This window comes from Polypterus senegalus, chromosome 6 (assembly GCF_016835505.1).
Source record: "Polypterus senegalus isolate Bchr_013 chromosome 6, ASM1683550v1, whole genome shotgun sequence".
NCBI lineage: Eukaryota > Metazoa > Chordata > Cladistia > Polypteriformes > Polypteridae > Polypterus > Polypterus senegalus.
Genome location: NC_053159.1, coordinates 56,781,877 through 56,801,011, shown reverse-complemented (window position 1 = coordinate 56,801,011; position 19,135 = coordinate 56,781,877). Strand labels below are relative to the sequence as shown.

At 37.5% G+C, this 19,135-nt stretch overlaps 1 protein-coding gene across 1 annotated transcript in view; it reads right to left on the bottom strand.

Annotated features, from left to right (window-relative positions):
- Positions 1-19,135, bottom strand: part of cfap74 (cilia and flagella associated protein 74) — a 495,984-nt gene that overhangs the window by 62,480 nt on the left and 414,369 nt on the right. The window contains exon 28 of the mRNA XM_039755043.1: positions 17,887-18,016. Within this exon, the coding sequence (XP_039610977.1) occupies positions 17,887-18,016 (130 nt within the window). The remainder of the gene's footprint in view (positions 1-17,886; positions 18,017-19,135) is intronic.

The following is a 19,135-nucleotide window of genomic DNA, read 5'->3' as shown; positions in this document are numbered from 1 at the left end:
GAGGTGACCAGAAGCATGAGAAAAAGTGTGATTTCAGCCTAAAGGTCTACATGCTGAAAAAGAAGTGTTTAATTAATACATTCTATAGGGTTTGATGACATTAGAGAATGAGATTTTATAGACATCTTTTGAGAATGCAAACTGTGTAGGACCCCATTCAGAATTTTTTCTGACTTCTCCATAAAATACATTTGAAAAAATATCTCGGAAAGTACACTTTGCTACTGACACAAAATAAGCTACTAATATGTATTGTAGCCAACATAAGGCATGTGTAAAAGTAATATTTTCTATAAATACTTATGATGTGCACAAATAAGAATCTAAACAGAAAGACCTAAACAACAGCAATTAATTATTTTAAAACTTATCTCATTAGATCAGCTTACACTAGAAATATCCACAACTCCACTCTGAAAAAGGGCTTCTTATTGAGAAGTTGAAAAAGGGCTTCTTATTGAGAAGTTCTTATCAAAGAAAATGTACTCAAATTAAAAAGCTATTCGCAATGCTTGAAGGATAGTGGACATCCTCTTAAACTGGAAAATGTCAAAATTTCAGCTTTACCAGTATACATTCCCCGAGTGTATTAACACTAGAATTACCAGAGCCTACGAAAAAATCCGGCCCACCTTAAATTCCTTCACACCTCTTCGTCAGCGTCTTTTGTCTTGTAAATTTGTCGATAAGACCAAGCAGCAAGCAGCCTGCTATACCAATAATAAATAATAAATGACAAAATTTAGACATGAACTATATAATGTGTGAAGGCTGATGGCCAAATATCAAATAAACACTTTCACAAGTACAATACGATAGCTTCTGTGATGAAGCGGTAAGAACTGCTGACTTATAATCCAGAGGTTGCGAGTTCGAAACCAGCCCCCCAGCAAATTTACCATTTTGAGTAGTGAGCTACTCTTATTAATATTATACAATAAAAATAATAATTATTTGTGTCTGTAACAGTCGGTGTAAATTTAAAGTACTTGTAAAAGTTAACTTTTTTTTTTTTTTTATTTTTTCTCTCAGTCATGACCACGATATCCCCCCTCCCCCCTTGAAAGATTTGACACGGTTACTTTTTATCTGAAACTGGGAATAACTGTAAATGTGAGTGGTGTTTTGAGACAATGGAACTGGAAATTCTCTGATCTGGAGGGATAAAAGCTGACACACAAAGCTGGTGAATCTGCCTTCTTCCTATTTCATTGTCACTTGACAATACTAATTCAGCGTGAGCAGGAACGCTCAATAAAACTGAATTAAAAAATTCAAGTGACGGTGAGATACGAAGATGCAAATTCACCAGCGTTTGTGGAGGGTGGTATAGCAGGCTGCTTGGTCTTATTGACACATTTATAAGATAAAAGACGCTGACGGAGAGGTGTGAAGGGATTTAAGGTGGGCCAGATTTACGGGTTTTTCTGTTGACTCTGGTAATTCTAGTGTTAAGCAGTATTGGAAAGAAGTTTATTGCCCGCTCTAATTACTACTCCATATTAAAAGATGAAAACAACAGGTCATAAACAATGGATAATCTAAAATATGAGGAATCACAACTGTCACAATTTATTAACTGTGCTGTTACTTTTTGTTTTTTGATATGGCTAGCAGTATCACTTGTGATATGTTACAACAACAGTAAAGACAATTTTATTACTACTGCAACCACAATTACCACTACTACTACTAATAAAAATAATAATATAAAGTGCAATTATTACTACTACTACTACTAGTATAATAATACTACTAATAATATGAACTGCTGCTACTACTACTACTACTACTTCTACTACTACTGAACATGCTTACTTAACATGTGAATGTATTACCTACACTTATGAATTTATTTAAGCTTCATTTTGTCCTTCCAATGACAGCAGATACCAATATAGCATTAACTAAATCAGTAATGCTAGCCACCAATAAAATTAACCAACAACTGAAGTTAATCTGAGCTAATTGTTCTTTTTGTATATTAAAGTTGGTTGTTGGTGATTTTCCATGATTCAGAAAATTAACCACACATAGTATGTGATCTGCGTATAGAAAAGTGCAGCTCTAATTGCATTTTAGGGAAAACAAGCACCTAGGGTTCATGAATAAAAAAAGGGCATGTGGACAAAGTTAAATTAACGCCCTGAAATAGACTTTCCTACCACTGCCACCTTCTTCCCATGACCTGTCTATAGACACCATCTCTGCTACATCAACAACTTCTACCACATCAACTGGAATGGTCAGTGACAAGTCCAGCTCTGACCATCAGTGTGGACGGTCCACAACTGAAGACCAAGTAAGGAGACAACTGAGGAATTTGCACAAAGGTTAAGTTGCAGGACCAGATGGAATCAGTCCTAGAGTTCTTAAGGCCAGTGCTAACCAACTTTGTGGTGTCGTCTGTCATCTGTTCAGCCTGTCCCTAAGGCATCAGGAAGTGCCACTGCTGTTGAAAACATCCTACATTGCTCCTGGTTCCAAATAAGGCAGGCGTCTCTTCACCTAATGACTACAAATCAGTAGCCCCTACGCCTCACATCATGAAGACCAGTTAGAGAATGATCCTGGACTGTATGAGTTCTCTTGTGTTAGACCACCGGGATCCACTGCAGTTTGCCTATCTGATAAAGATTGGAGTGAGGATGAAATTATCTTCTCCACAAGGTTTACTTTCACCTGAATAAAGCTGGCAGCAACTGTGAGAATTATGTTTTTCGATTTCTCTAGTGTCTTCTCTACCATCTAGCCATCCTGGTTAATGGGTAAACTATAAGATATGCAGGTGGATGAGCCTGTGGTGTCCTGGATAACAGACTCAGGGGCAGTGTTTCTGATATAGATGTGAACAGCACTGGAGTAGAGGTCTGCGCAAGACAGATTTTTTAAAACCATGCCCTCCCGCTTCTGCATACACTTGGTGTCATTTGTCCCACTCCTGCCCACAGAAACACATTGCTTCCATATAGGAAAAAGTCATCCTTGGTTGATAAGCCTGATTAACACATATGTGTACAAGGAGGTGGTGAAGCTTTTCCCACTTTGGTCCAATTGTCTTTTTCACCTTTTTGTGACAATTCTATTTCATCAGTATTTAACACTAGAATTTCCAGAGCCTATGAAAAAACTCATAGATCCGGCCCACCTTAAATCCGTCTACACCTCTCCGCCAGCGTCCTTTGTCCTCTAAATGTGCTGATAAAGACAAGCTGCAACGAGATGGCTATTCCATCCCCCCACCAACTTAGAACAAGCACAAACTTCTCCCAGCTCATGTCTTGATTGATTATCTGGGAGTGAAGTGGAGTTTTAGAGTGGAAATAACAGATTGTTATTTGGAACACACACATTTCATGTGTGTTCCTTTTCTACAGTAATCTGTGTAAACTCATTGTTAAAACAGAAACTTTTTCATATTTTAGTAATAAATGTTACAAAATGTAGGCATAAACTATAAAATGTGTGAAGCCTTAAGTCCAAAGATCAAATAAACACTTTCAAAAAAGGTTCAAGAACAATACAACAGCTTCCATGGTGTACAGGTAAGATTTGCAGACTCAGAGCGCAGCAGGCTTGCTGTGCCTCAGAGACCTGAGTTCAATTCCCCGCTGGGGAGAATGTGTTATTTTTTTTTTTCTTTTTAGCCTTTGCCGCTCTGCCTGCCTGAACTCCCGGTCTATCTATATTGTAATAACAGTAATTTTATTATTATATAGCAGCTTCCCGATCTATTATTTCCACTCTAAAACTCCACTTCACTCCCAGATAATCAATCAAGACATGAGCTGGGAGAAGTTCGTGCATGTTCTAAGTCAGTGGGGGGATGGAATAGCCAGCTGCTTGCAGATTGTGTTTATTGGCGAATTTAGAGGACAAAGGACGCTGGTGGAGAGGTGTGAACGGATTTAAGGTGGACCGGATCTACGAGTTTTTTGGTAGGCTCTGGTAATTCTAGTGTTAATACAGATTTCCGATGGGAATTAATAATAATTCCTGAGCACAAATTCACACATATTTTTCACAGAATGGAATAGAAAAGAGAAGTGTAAACAATATGTGTTGTTATGGCTTTGTAAATAGGCAACCGCTTAGCATTTCATATAAATAAAGTATACCGTATATACTCATGTATACGAGAGTTGGGTCTTGAAACCCAAAAAATCGATCATAAAAATCAGACCCCGACTTATATGCCCATTCAAATTTGCGACACTTAAATTTTTTTTGTACATCTTCTTGCCTCTTCCATTCTTGCATCAGTTTCTCAGACGCATCGAATTTTGATGCAGCAGTGCAGTTACCAATTTCTTTAACAACTTCAATGACGGTTAGTTTAAAACCATATTCATACTTTATCTTCTTCTGATTGAACGCTCCATCGTAGATAAGGGATGCTCTTATGATAAAGTTGTATGAGTGTGTGAGGTACAAAAAACACAAATTAGTGTTCCGCATTCGACTTATACAACCGACATTATAAAATACAAGAAATTATACTGTAAAATCAAGTCCCAACTTATCCGCAAGTATATACGGCAATCTATGTTAATAATTGCTATTCATTTCACAAAAATGTGACATTCTGACACGGAATGTAGGTGCCGTCTATGTACAAGCCTTGCATATTAGTTTTGCTTACAACGTAAGCTTTTCTGGTCAACATATCACTGTTAACAAACACTCCCTACTTTCAAGAGGTGTTGGAGATTTATAAAGTAAGTTTTTTTTTATGCAGATCACAATACTTTTTGCTTTTGAATACAAGCACGCTGCAAACAAGTAAAGTACTGTGAATGTACTGGCATCTCCTTGACTGCTTGCTAGCTATAAGACGAAAGATGGCGTCACTACAACTTGTGTAGTGAACTTCACTGCACTCTTTGATGAAGTTCAGTTGCATTAAGGTACGATTACTACAAATTATTACAAATCTCTTTTTGTTCCTGTGCCATTGCGTTCCTCCTCCCCCCCTCTCTCTCTCTCTATATATATATATATATAAAATAAAAGATATAGAAGGAAAAGCTTTGAGCTGAGCAATGTTGCTGCTGTGTGGAGTTGGTGGATCTGTAAAATTTAAATTTCCCCTTGGGGACAAATAATGTATAATCTATTGTCACACACGTGTGCTTGGGAGGCAGTCAAGGGATGACCAAAGGTTGGCAATGAGCAGTAATGATTGTTCTTTTTCTACAGACCTCCAGATCAAAAACTCACGTAAAAATGTAATTTTCGCCTCAATCCTGACATTTCCACTTCCTGCTCTAAAACACGCCCTTCTTGCCTTCCTACTATAAAACTAATCTACCTGCCATTTCTCCTCAGTTCATTGCCTGCTTAAGTGTGTAGATTTAGTTCTTTGTGATTACTAGTTTTTGCAAATTGTTTCAAAGTATACGGGGGTGGATCACCAAACCTTTTCCTTTGTATTTTGTCATTCTTACACTATCTAGGAGTTGGTGCTGAACAGTTAGTTGACAAGTTCTTTAAAATGTCTCACACAAATTGATGCAACTTCACTAAATATAGGTTCAGTTAACACCGCCTTACAGTGTTCCTTTCTTCTCACTGCTAATGGGGGTACTAGACAGGCACTAGAAAATGGTAATATCTGATTCTAAATCAGTCAATGCATGTTTGAACGGTTTCAGAAAAGAGACCACAATTGTGAATATCTTTTTGTTGATGCAGCCAATCCTCAAATTACTGCAACACAGAATCCAGTATATTGAAATTTGAGTTCCATCTTGCCTCCAAGGACTGGCTGAGTGACCTTGTAAGCTTGCCTTATTATCCAGTACTGTATGTTTGAAATACCTAACTAACTTTTTTACATTAGCCAAAAGCTTTGCAATTTTGGGTGCTTTTTCCATCAATGCTAGTGTAAAAACACTTCAGAAAATCATGTATAAAAATGTGGGCACGACAGTTTAATTTAGTGTAGCCATGTAAGGCAGTGATCAAGTTTGCGCCTTGGTCAGTAACAAAGACAATATTATTTTCCATTTACTGTGTGAGCATCTTTTGGAATGGTATGTTCACACAGTAAAGCGCAAATGTTTTCACCCGTTTTAATTGCGCTGGCTCTGAATGGCATCACAAAAAGCACACCTGAAACAAGATTATAGCTCTCATTGATATAATAGATGGCAGTAGATATGAAAGAGTGTTTCTCAAAGTTTTCAGTTTCAGTCTCTAGCATGTCATATACAATATTGTTCTCAGTTTTTGGGCTTTTTCTACCATGTGCCACAATACAGTATTTCTTTAAACTTCAAATTTTCCAGTTTTGGCTTCTGTGTCAACCAGGTACTACTCAAATTAAATATAGCTCTCACAAGACACTGTTTGATAAGGCTGTATATCCTTGCAAATAAAATCCACACATTTATCCTGTGCTTCACTTTCAGAATTTGTTGTTACTTTTGACAGGTTTGGCAAGAATGTCAGTTCAGTATGACTCTTTCTTACTGCACACACATGGCGCTTTAAACCTGAGGTGCCTGACTTGTGTGATGGTGTCCCTTGCCATCAATAACAACTGAAAATGACTGCCAAACAGAACATGGCATGGCTCTACCTAACTTTCAGTTTTATTACTGTATGGCATTGACACAAATACTGTAGATGAACACACACAGGCTTGGTCCACAATAGAAATAAAATTCTGCAGTACTTCTTTATATTTCTTGCTTTGTGCCCTAGTAAATACAAGTTATCATCAATATCCTAACAATCTAATTGTGCTTAATTTACTCAGAATGTGGAACCAATATAGGAAATACTTAAAGAAAGAGAAGCTTTTATCTGTGGCACCCTTTCCCACCTTCTCAAACTTCATAGTTTTTAATATTTGGAAAATGTATGGGATTAAATCACTTAGAGATTTGTACACAGATAACGTCTTTGCATCCTATGAACATTTAAACTCCAAATTTAGTTTCCCTTCATATTTCCAAATTAGGAACAAAATCAAAACCTGAGAACGTTGCAATCGAGCTGCAACCTAATTGGGCCATATGTTTTGGGCATGCACCAAATTAACATCATCCTGGACCAAAATCTTTAAACGAATATCAGACATCCTTGGTGTTACAATCACTCCAAATCCGTTAATAGCTGTGTTTGGTGCACTCACACATGGGTTTAAAGTAGAGACAGGCAAACAAACTGTGATTACCTTTACTTCACGATTAGTACGTAGACTTATCTTGCTCAACTGCAAGAATCCTAACCCACCTGTTTTAAGTCAGTGGGTAACTGATGTTATATATCATTTGAAATTGGAAAAAATCTAATTCTCACTTACAGGATCTTTTCAAAACTTTTTAAAACCTGGCAGGATCTAATCAATAACATTTTAGAATAAGCATATATATTGGGGAAAAGGATTCGCTCCCATTTTTTCTACTCTAAAAGTTTTACTCTGGCTGTTGGCCTTCTTCTCTTTCTCATGGGTGGGGGATGAACTAAATTTAGTTTTGTCAAGTTTTACTTGTTTGTATGGAACGTTACTTGCTTTTAATAAATTCAATTAAATAAAAAAATAACTGCCAAATGTCACACTTTCCTTTAGTTAGTTTTGCAGTCTTGCAGTCTCTTATTTTTAATGCCGTTTCCATCTCTGTGGATTTAAAGCCATCTCCAGGCTCTGCAATCTTGGGAAGGCTGTGTGCAAGACAGTATATATGCATGCACCCCAACTGCTTATATATTATACCTGCTCCTGCCTGAAGTACTAAAAATTAGTCCTGCACTGCAAGCAAAAGCATTGAGTACAGTGAGTCCCACGGTAATCCCGTGGGAGTGCAAACCTATACACTGGAACACCCCTGTCTCTTTTTCTCTTTAATCTGAACACCTTCCACTACAAACATAACACCAAGGGCCTCATGGATAAGGCTGTATGCAGAATTCACACTAAAACATGGAATACAGACTAAAGCGGAAATGTGCGTATGCACAAAAAAATTCAGATGCATAAATCTGTGCATACGCCAACTTCCACGTTCTTCCGCTACATAGATCCCGGTCAGCGTGAAAAGTAATGCACACGCATATGTCTGCCGTCCCACCCTGTCTCCACCCAGAATTACGCCTCTTTGAATATGCAAGTCAATATAAATAGCCCAATAGATAGCCCAATAAATAGTCAATATAGTTCAGCATTCTGTGAAAAGACAATGGCAAAAGAATGGGTGGAAAAATAGAAGAATACCAAGTGGAGGCAAGGAAAAACGTACTATTTGTTGGTTTAAACAGTGGTAAAAGCAACAAAAGGAAGTTGATCGAGTGACAGAGTGGCAAAAAAATTCGCAGGTTTAAGTTCACAAAGTCGCACAGTGCCCTAAATAAAAAAAGTTGTCACCGTGAACAAGCGATTCGTAGTCCACTGTCTGAGTGTCATATGGAAGAGTATTAGGGTATAGAGAAAAGAAAAAGAAATAGGGACACAGTGGGAAAAAAAGCTCAAAATGTCAACCTTAATCTCGAAATTTCCACTTTAATCACATAGATTTTGTCATTAAAGTAGAACGTCATAAACTTCATCTTAAAATCGTTTAATTTACAGATTCTCAAATCCCATTGTAACTAAAGTAGCACATTAAATGCTTTGTTTTGTATGTGTTCTTCTATGTGCTCTATGTGTGTGAATCACTATGTGTTTCTTAAATGGTCTTTCTGTTCTGCTGATAGGATACAGAATACATTACATTCATGATATCACAGCTCGCTGAACAATTTAAATACTAAGATGTATACTTGATATTTTCATGATGGTAGGGATTAAAGCATGTATTAAATATGGAAACATGGTGGCATAGTGATAGTGACGACCTGGCGCGCCATCCAGAGATTGTTCCTGCCTCCCGCAGGATGCTTGCTGCGCCGTGCGCGACCTTTCGATGAAATAATGTATTGCGGCAGTACTGTCTCTTTCAAATGTTTTCTAACCCCCAATTCCTGTCCTTCCGTTTTCTTTCTCCACATAACCAACTGCCACAATATAAGCGCTATGATAAATGTCAAACCAGCTGTAAGCCAAGAACAAAATTCCTGTCCTTACTTTTCTTTCTCCAAGTTACAAATCACTGCACAATCAGCTCTGTAATGGATGTAAAGCCATCTGTAAGCTGAGAACGCCGATTCTTCAAAACTTTTAAGGAACAATGAAATTGGAAATTTTCATAGTACGTGTTTAATTACTCCATCCATGTGGCGCCAATCCCACCAAGCATACAGCGCGAGGCAGGAACAATCCCTGAACAGGGCGCCAGCTCGTCGCTAGTGCTGTGACACAGAGTCCTCGCATGTTTAATTATTAACAATATAGATTATTTAAATGATGTTAAAATTTATTATGTATAATGTAATAAACACACTTTGCTGCATTTCATCTTAAAAATGATATCAAGAGCTCCAAGAAGATAGTGCTTGGAAATCTAAATCAACTTAGAAGCCAGTCGTCATCATATGTAAATATGTGATTTATAAAGTTTATAAGGTTGTACAATACAGTAATCCCTCCTCGATTGCGGGGGTTGCGTTCCAGACCCCCCCGCGATAGGTGAAAATCCACGAAGTAGAAACCATATGTTTGTATGGTTATTTTTATATATTTTAAGCCCTCCCACACTGTTTATAAATATTCCCTGCACAGTTATACAGCATAAACCCTTTGTATTCTCTTAGATGTTAGGTAAAATTCATTGAAATTATGTATGTAAACACACTGTTTATACACAGTAAAACCTAAATATTATTTTAAAGATATCGAGTGTCTCCGATATCACATATGTTACAGCCATTACAATAGACAGGCCACCAGCAATAAATACATACAATGGAAGAAAAATTGTATACAGTAAATGTGTGTACAGTGACACTAAACGTACGTACATGTACTAAGTACTGTAAGTAGAAAATTAATTATAGTTACTCACCAACAATGACACGACGACTTGTGAGTTAAGTTTTTTCTGCACAACAAAGGAGAGCGTTACAGCTCTTCTAAAGGAGCCTCTTCAGGCAACTGTATATCACCGCCATTGTTCTTCTTCCGGCAGACTTTAATCCAAATCCCTAAAGCAGATTCTATCCAGACTACTGCCTTATTACATCCACTTACAACTCATTTTGCACCCTGGTTAAAAGGACACTGCGGCCGTAGATCTTATATTCCTTTCCTGCTTTTTAAATAAAAAGAATCATAGCTTCATTGAAGCAGTAGCAGGAGCAGATCGTTTTGAAGTCATAATGAAGGGCTTGACTATACACAAAGATAAACACAAAAGAGCACAAAAGTTAACTCTTTACACAGCGAAACACGTTGATGCTGAATGAGCGAGACGAGACTTCCTGGTTAACATCGCATTCAGCACACAGGAACTTAACTGCATGCTCTGATTGGTTAGTTTCTCAGCCATCCGCCAATAGCGTCCCTTGTATGAAATCAACTGGGCAAACGAACTGAGGAAGCATGTACAGGAAGTAAAAAGACCCATTGTCCGCAGAACCCACGAAAAATCTGCATTATATATTTAGTTATGCTTACATATAAAATCCACGATAGAGTGAAGCCGCGGAAGTCGAAACGCGATATAGGGAGGGATTACTGTATTATAACTGTATCACAAGCTTACAGTAAGGTGACTGTACAAACAGTTCTATCGGGAGCACTTGATGGACTGATTGAGTGCGTTTATAGGTCTTGGAATGAAATTGTTTCTGAACTGCAAGGTCCTTACAGGAAAGGCTCTGAAGCATTTGCCGTACTGTATAGAGACTGTGCACATGGTTGAGGCAGCATGTGCTAAATGCTGTATCCCAATAATTCTCTTTCTGACCAGTGGGATAGATACTCCTAGTGGTGCACTGAGAGTAACAACGCTAAAGCATCTATGGTATTTGGAATAGTCTGGCCATTCTGTGGACCATTATATTCCTACAGGTTAATCACAATCAGATGCCTTAAAACTAATAAATGGTATGCGGTTAATTACTGTGTATTTGATAAAGCTGCGTCAGGGATGTGGATCTAAAAAAGAAAGGGAAACCAGACTGGAACAATAGCACTGCTTTGATGCCTGGGTGCCTCCAGTTTGCAAAACTGAGCAGAGAACTTGCGTACACCAGGGACTGAGCTGCCATGAAGATGTGTGTAGCTTTATGCCAAGTTTAGTTTTTATACATCGCAATGTGAGCGTGGAAATGGGTGTGCGCAACATTCTTGGTTGATTCTGCACTTAATGGGGTGTATTGATTAAGGGAATGAGACAGAGTATAGGAGTCAGGTAGAGAAGTTTGTTTCTTGGTGCAGAGAGAATTGTCTGTATCTTAAAATCAGTAAAATCATGGAACTGGTGATTTACTTTCACTGCTCCAAAGAGCCTCTATGTCCGGTCACCATTCAGGTAGTGGATGTAGATGTGGTCCACTCCTACAAATACTTGGGAGTCCATATTAGGGACAGGTTGGACTGGACTCATAACACAGAGGAACTGTATAAGAAAGGGCAGAGCAGGCTCTTTTTCCTTTGGAGACTGTGCTCCTTTAACACTAGAATCACTGAAGCCTACGAAAAAAGTTGTAAATCCAGGCCATCTTAAATCCCTTTTCAGCTCTCCATCAGCTTCTTTTGTTTTGCTATCCCAGCCCCACCGACACAGTTGATGTTCTCCCAGCTCAAGTCTCTTTATCTGGGTGTGAGGTGCCTGGAGTTATATATGGTAAATGATATATCGTTATTTGGAATACATACATTTTATGTGTGTTCAGTGTCTGCAACGATCTGGGTAAATGTAGGATGACAGAAAATGCGAGGCAAGAAATTTTTAACACATAACTAAAACAGAAAATTTTTAAAACTATGTACTTTCAGCCAATTAATCATTCAGCAGAAGTGTGTCAAGAAACACTAAGGGATCTCCTTTATACCAACAAGAGCAATGCGTCTGATTAATGCCTGCATAATGCTCACTGTGACTGCGACAGCCAAGTCAGAACTGTTCTTTCTTTTTAATTTTCTTTCCAAGTCAGAACTGTTCTTTCTTTTTAATTTTATTAATTTATAGTCATTCTGGTGTGTGTTCAGAACAAAGTGTGAGTGTTTATTTATGTATGTTTTTATTTATTTATTTTCTTACATATCTGCTTATTTATGCAGTTATTTATTAAAATAGCTTCTGTAAAAAGCCACATTTCCCTCTAGGGACAAATAAACTTCTATTACCAATGTACAGTGTTAGGAAGAAGGCAAGTCTCAGGCAAATACAGTATTATAGCTTACACTCCAGTCTTACTTGAAAACTTTAAAAGTTTGCTCCAGTTGCAACAAAGAGACAGTATCAAGTCATGACAAATGATATTCCACTGCCTCAGTTTGGAAAAAGCTCAAAAAATGATGCGTTTAAACCTGAGAACGGCATTCACCATTGCATTTTATTACACACAGCTGGCAATTCGGTTCAGCTTCCACCATTATTCAATCAGTTACATGATTCTTATTAAATCATTTGTTTATATGGAGTCAGTTATAGAGTATTAGCATTGCTAATACAAATATTGATATCACTACACAAGTACACATTCATACACCGTGCAACACAGTAGTGAAACTGCTGCAGTAGTCAAAGTTGCTGGCTCACAGATTAATTTTTTTATGTTTAAATTTTGCAATCAATCACTGTCTGTGTGAAGTTTGTATGTTTTTCTATTGACTGAATACATTTTACTTTGGGTATTGTGGTTTCCGTTATACATCCCCTTTAGACAAGCACGGTTGTGGCCAAATGTTTTGAGAATGACACAAGTATCGGTTTTCACAAACTTTGCTGCTTCAGTGGTTTTAGATCTTTTTGTCAGATGTTTCGATGATATACTGAAGTATAATTACAAGCATTTCATAAGTTTCAAAGTCTTTTATTAACAATTACATTAGATTTATGCAAAGAGACAATATTGGCAGTGTTGGCCATTCTATTTCAAGACCTCTACAATTTGCCCTGGCATGCTGTCAATCAACTTCTGGGCTAAATCTTGAATGATGGCAGCCCATTCTTGGATAACCAATGTTTTGAGTTTGTCAGAATTTGTGGGTTTTTGTTTTCCACCCATCTCTTGAGGATGGACAAGTTCTCTATGGGATTAAGGTCTGGGGAGTTTCCTGGCCATGGACCCAAAATTTCGATGTTTTGTTCCCTGAACCACTTAGTTATCAATTTTGCTTCATGGCACTGTGCTCCATCATGCTGGAAAAGGCACTGTTCATCACCAAACTCTTCTTAGATAGTTGGGAGAAGTTGCTCTCGGAGGATGTCTTGGTACCATCAACTCAGAGAGGGAGAGGCAAGTTTGTTGTACCACGTGAACGTGATCAAGAGAATAAAACTGAATTAAAAATACTAACTTTTACAAGTAGCAACAATTTACAACTATGGTTACAGACTTAAATCAAATGTATGTTTTTATTATATTATAGTAATAATAATAGCAGCTTACTACTCAAAATGAAGAGCACCTTGACTTGACCCACAACCTTTTGGTTATAATGCAACAGTTCTTACATCAGCACCATCCCAGAACACGTCAAGTTTCTGACATTTGAGCTTTGGTTTTTAACTCCTTGATGTAAATTGAATGATTTTTTCTTGGGTTATATTCTTGAATAAAAGCGCACGTGTTTATTTGATATTTGGAATAAAGTCTTCATGTCATTATTACTATAACATCGACTTTTTTTCTTAGGCTTCAGGGATTCTAGTGTTAACTTCAACACTGTGAAAGGTAACATGCCACTCTTCCCATTGCCAACCACCAAGCACATGTGTTTCTGCATAAACATTTCACAAACTAACCCTTGTGGCCACTTTTCACACATTTGGAGACAGTTGCCTTTTCTGCTTTTCCAGTCATGCTGTAACTCTTGACTGTCATTGGCCTTTACCAGCACCATCATGGGCACCAAGTGTCTTCCTGTCTAATTGGAAAGATATCATTGCTAAGCAACTCTCATCATTTCCCATGTAGGATACTTCTAGAGCTGTTTGCTCATAAACTTTAGTTCAGAGGGGTTTCACTGGCCGCTGCTTGTACCACAACTGACAGCAAGAGATCTGTGTTTTTTTTCAGTTAGACTATACCTAACCACTGGGGTCATTCTCACTTGTAACTGCGCCTGCTTATCTGAAATGTCCTCTGATTTGTTCAGTACATATCCATTCCTTAATGATAGTACTAATTATACTATCCCAGTTAAATAATACCCAGAATCTATATTTTATTAGAACGAAATTGTTGTGCTTAGTTTTGATATTCTTGTTGTGTTAGCACAATACCGTCAGGGCTTTTACCTCCCTCCCATTGGCAACGTCGTCATTGCTGCTGGCAGGCTATTTTCAGTGGTATCATCAACAAACTTGATGATGCTGTTACCCTCATGCTCTGTTACATTGTCATAGGTGAACAGACTGTACAGTAGCTGACTGAAGATATGCGATTGTCATAGGTAATTTATTTAACTGTTAAGTGATTTTAATAAATATTTATTTACCCAACGTTGTATGTATTTGCATCCATTCCCAATGTGAACACTCATAAAATTATAATGGCTGGGGACTTTAATTGTGTTTTAAATCCAGACCTAGATAGGTATCCTGTCACAGGGGTGATGACATCTAACACCGCAAAGACAATTACACAGTTTGTGACTGACCACAACTTATCAGACCCCTGGAGATTTCAAAACCCAAACTCAAGAACATATTCCTTCTACTCACCAGTGAATCATTGCTACTCAAGAATTGATTATTTCTTTGTAGATAACAACTTCTTGCCTATGATTAAATCTTGTAAGTACTACGCTATTGCTATTTTTGACCATGCCCCCTTGATTTTGGAGCTAAAATCACTATGCCCCACATACTCATCTCGCAGATTGCATCTTAATCCACTTTTATTAGCAGGTGAGAACTGTACAGAATTTATATCCAAGAAAATCAATTTTTTAGAGACAAAAAAAACCTCAGATGTTTCTTCACGAACACTCTGGGAAACCCTGAAGGCCTATTTAAGAGGACAAATTATCTCATATCTTTCCCACAAAAATAAATTGGAAATCAAGACAGTATCAGAACTAATAAACAAAATTATTAGAATAGACCAAAAACATACTAGGTGTCCAAGTGAGACGCTTCATAGGAAAAGGCATGCTCTGCATTCAGTGCTCAAACTCTTAACAACTAAATAAACTGAACAACTCATACTTAAATCAAGACATCATTACTATGAACATGGAGAGAAAACTAATAAGATTTGAGCTCAACAAATCCACAAGCAAGAAGTTCACAATGCAATCCAAGCAATCACCAGCACAAATGGAGACAAAATCATTGACCATAAAAATATAATGCACACATTTAGAGACTACTATAAATCCTTATACACTATTGAGATTAAAGAAGAGAAGACACAATCTAAGGCATTTCTGGATGCATTACAGATACCAAAAATAAATACTCTTACGGCAGAGGAATTGAAAAAACCTCGGGTACTATCAGAATCACTAGATGCTATAAGCTCCCTGCAGGGTGGGAAAGCAGCAGGCCCTGATGGCTATCCTGCCAAATTTTATAAAGCAACAATAAAAAATTTTATAAGCAACATTTACAGAAGCTAGAAAAATTAAAATTCTACCTCAAACGTTTTGCCAAGCATTATTACTGACTTTCCTAAACAAAATTAGGACTTATTAAAATGTGCATCATATAGACCAATCTCACCTCTGAATACTGATATTAAGGTACTCTCTAAAGTCCTAGCTAGAAGGATGGAGAAAGTGCTGCCTTCGGTAATATCACAAGAACTAACTGGATTTATTAAATGAAGACACTTAGCTTCCAATCTTCAATGCCTGTTTAATGCAATATATTCACCAACAAAGCCAAACACCCCGGAGATGATATTATCATTGGATGCAGAAAAAGCATTTGACATGGTTGAATGAAACTACATTTTGAATACATTGGAGAAATTTGGGTTTGGCCCGAACATTTGTGCATGGACCAAACTACTGTATATCAATCCAGAAGCTTCAGATTGTAATAACAACACTAATTCAGACTACTTTAAACTACAGCATGGTACCAGAAGCACCCTAGAGTCATTTGAGTTAAAAACAGAAGTCTGTTCCTTCAGGCACATTCAAACAGTTCTGTTCACCCAAGTCTTCTGATTAGAGTAGGATAGTATGAATAGGCACACACAAATCCATACAGAATCTGACATAATCCATCACCGAGTTGATGTATCCCTCAAGATTTTCAGAAAAGATCTTTAAAAATGGGCCAGTCGGTCAAACCTAAATAGTCCTGAAGTCTGAATTTGTGTTCCAGTGTCCCGCACTGTAACGTACTTTTCAAAATGGCTCTTGGTTTTGCTTTCATTCTCTCCTTCACTACTACCTCCAACAGTATCGAGTGCATTCCATAATTGAGCTTGCCCTTTTAATTAGCTTGTTAATTCTTTGGGCCGCTCTTGACACCACAGTATAGAAAATCATACTGGTCCATCAAGTAGAAAGAATATATAAAGGATATCACTACTTAATTTAAAGGAACACAGCCTCCCAAAAAAAAATTGCCTGCTCTACGCTATCTTATAGAGTTGGTCTGTGTTATAAGACCAGTGTACTCTGTCATTGTACCTGATAAAGTGCAAAAAAGTGACCACTCAACAATTTTTTCACTTCTGTAATGATTAACAACCAAACAAACTGTAACGGCCGACCCCTTACCCAGCCGGCAGCTACACCTCCAAGACCTGTGGCCTGGATAAATTACTGAGCTGAATCTTATAAAATCAAGCCGTACCTCTAACAAATGAAATTTTCCCCTCAATCGATGGTTTACACAAGCATGTAAAAACAGATATGTAAAAATAGGTGGTTAATTATATTAAATGGCAAACAAAACACTACTGCACATTTCACACGTAGGAAATATATATATATTTTTTTTATATATATATATATATATATATATATATATATATATATATATATATATCCCTCCATCAAAGCAACAACGTGACACCACCATATATGTATATACAAACCCTCCCTTGCCCCTGTAACATATAACAAACAACAACGAATAACAACAATGAATGAAATACGGAATGAATGATCGTGAACTTGAGTCCGAGTATATTACTGTCCTGAATGCGGACGACTAGTCAACAGATATGTGATGCGTTTGTATTTCCCAGAACAAATGGAACAACCTCACTGTGAATCCTCGGCTTGTGGTGGATGATGAAGTCCGACCCCGGGGTCTCTAGCGATGAGGGAGTTGAAGCAAGTCCGGCGGAATGAAAAACAAACTGGTTACCAAAAGCGCGATGTGGAAAACAGCAGGTAAAGATGGTTCGTGGTCGTGAAAATTAAAATCTCTGTCTTTCTCCTCTCCTCACTCTCTCTCTTTGTTCCCTCTTGATTGTTTAAATAGTTATGAGCCAGATGTAACTGAGTGATTAAAAACAGGTGCTTTCCATCTTGGAGCTGTGGTCTCTTTCCATCATCTGTCCCCCTTGTATTTACGGGGACGAAATTTAACTGATGCACACAAACAGTAAATGGGACGATGGAAACAAAACGCACTTAGTACTAACACTAACAACACTGTTACTATGTAGCCCCGCTACAAAACTACTTAAACAAATAATAGAGTCATGAAGATGAAGCGGAAATCTTGATAATCTTAAAGAAGTTTCTGGATGAGATATCTGAGCCAGCTTAGCTTTTAGCTAAACAAAAAAGCATGATGGATTGAATGGTCTCCTTTCGTTTGTCAAATTTGTGTTCTTACTAGCAATTCAGATTCTTACCAACAGGTGAATTTCTTTCTTTGCCTGGGGTCAAGAAGACTGGGATCTCCTGCTGTTCCATAAGTAACCTTACTGATAAACTGTCCAGTTTCATAGAGACATCAGTTGTGACTGGAGAAGTATTCTGTAACTGAAGAAAACATTTGAAAACCATTTAAAACATATTTAAAGACAATCACTGGTTTATCATTTTTTACTCTTGCCTACGTAAACTAAACTAAACTATTTTCCAAGGTGGTGGAAGGCTGAAATACATACCTTTTAGGTATACATTTTGTCTTTAGTAAATTAATTACATGATTTTAATACTTCTGATTTATGGTCACTAGGTTATAAGTCAGGTAGTAATTTACCTACTTATGTATTTTATTCATGCTTAATATCAGGCAGACCATTCAGGTTAATCTATTTCTATACAGTTACATCAAATTTGCTTATTTTAAAGTATGCTATTAATACATAACATAACATACCTTTCTCAGGCCCTCTTGATCAAGGTCAGGATTGGCAGGGCCAGGAGTCTATTTTGGAAGCATTGGGCATAAGGCAGGAATCAGCCCTGGGCAGGGTTCCAATCCATCTCAGTGCCCATTCCCATATTTACACAGACAATTTAAATTAATAGTTAAATTAACCTACATATATTTGGGGATACGGGAGTAAAGCCGCAATACCTGAAAAAAAACCCATGTAGACTCCTTACAGACAATGACCAGGTGCTAGAGTCATCCTTGAGGCAGCAGCACTTAACCTCTCACACTGCCTTTACACATACAACAGTATTTAATATATAACAGAAAAACATAATGAAATATGACCATAAAAATTAGGTAGTTGATGTTATTGTTTTAATGTAAATTTTCCCAACATGACTGATTGCACCTGGATGTGCAAGTGAGTTTGCTCTTTGACCTTGTTTTGAAATTAGACAGCCCAGTAATTAGATGAATTGTGAACATTTTTTCAGTGCTCTTAGGCACAACAAAGCGAGTAATATTTTTTGCCATAAATCAAACAATGTATTAACTGGAAAAAAGGAATGTGATTTTAATAATGCATATTAAAAGTCACAAAGTGATAGATATGCTTGAAGAGGTAGAGGACAAGAGAGCTAACATTAATAGCACTGGGCACTGGGTAGGAGACATTCTAAGGTAGGGAGGCAGGTAGGTAGGTAGGAAACAAAAGCAAATTGGAACTGCCATTTACCCTCACTAGCATGTCTTTGTACCAGGTGTCAGAGTATCTG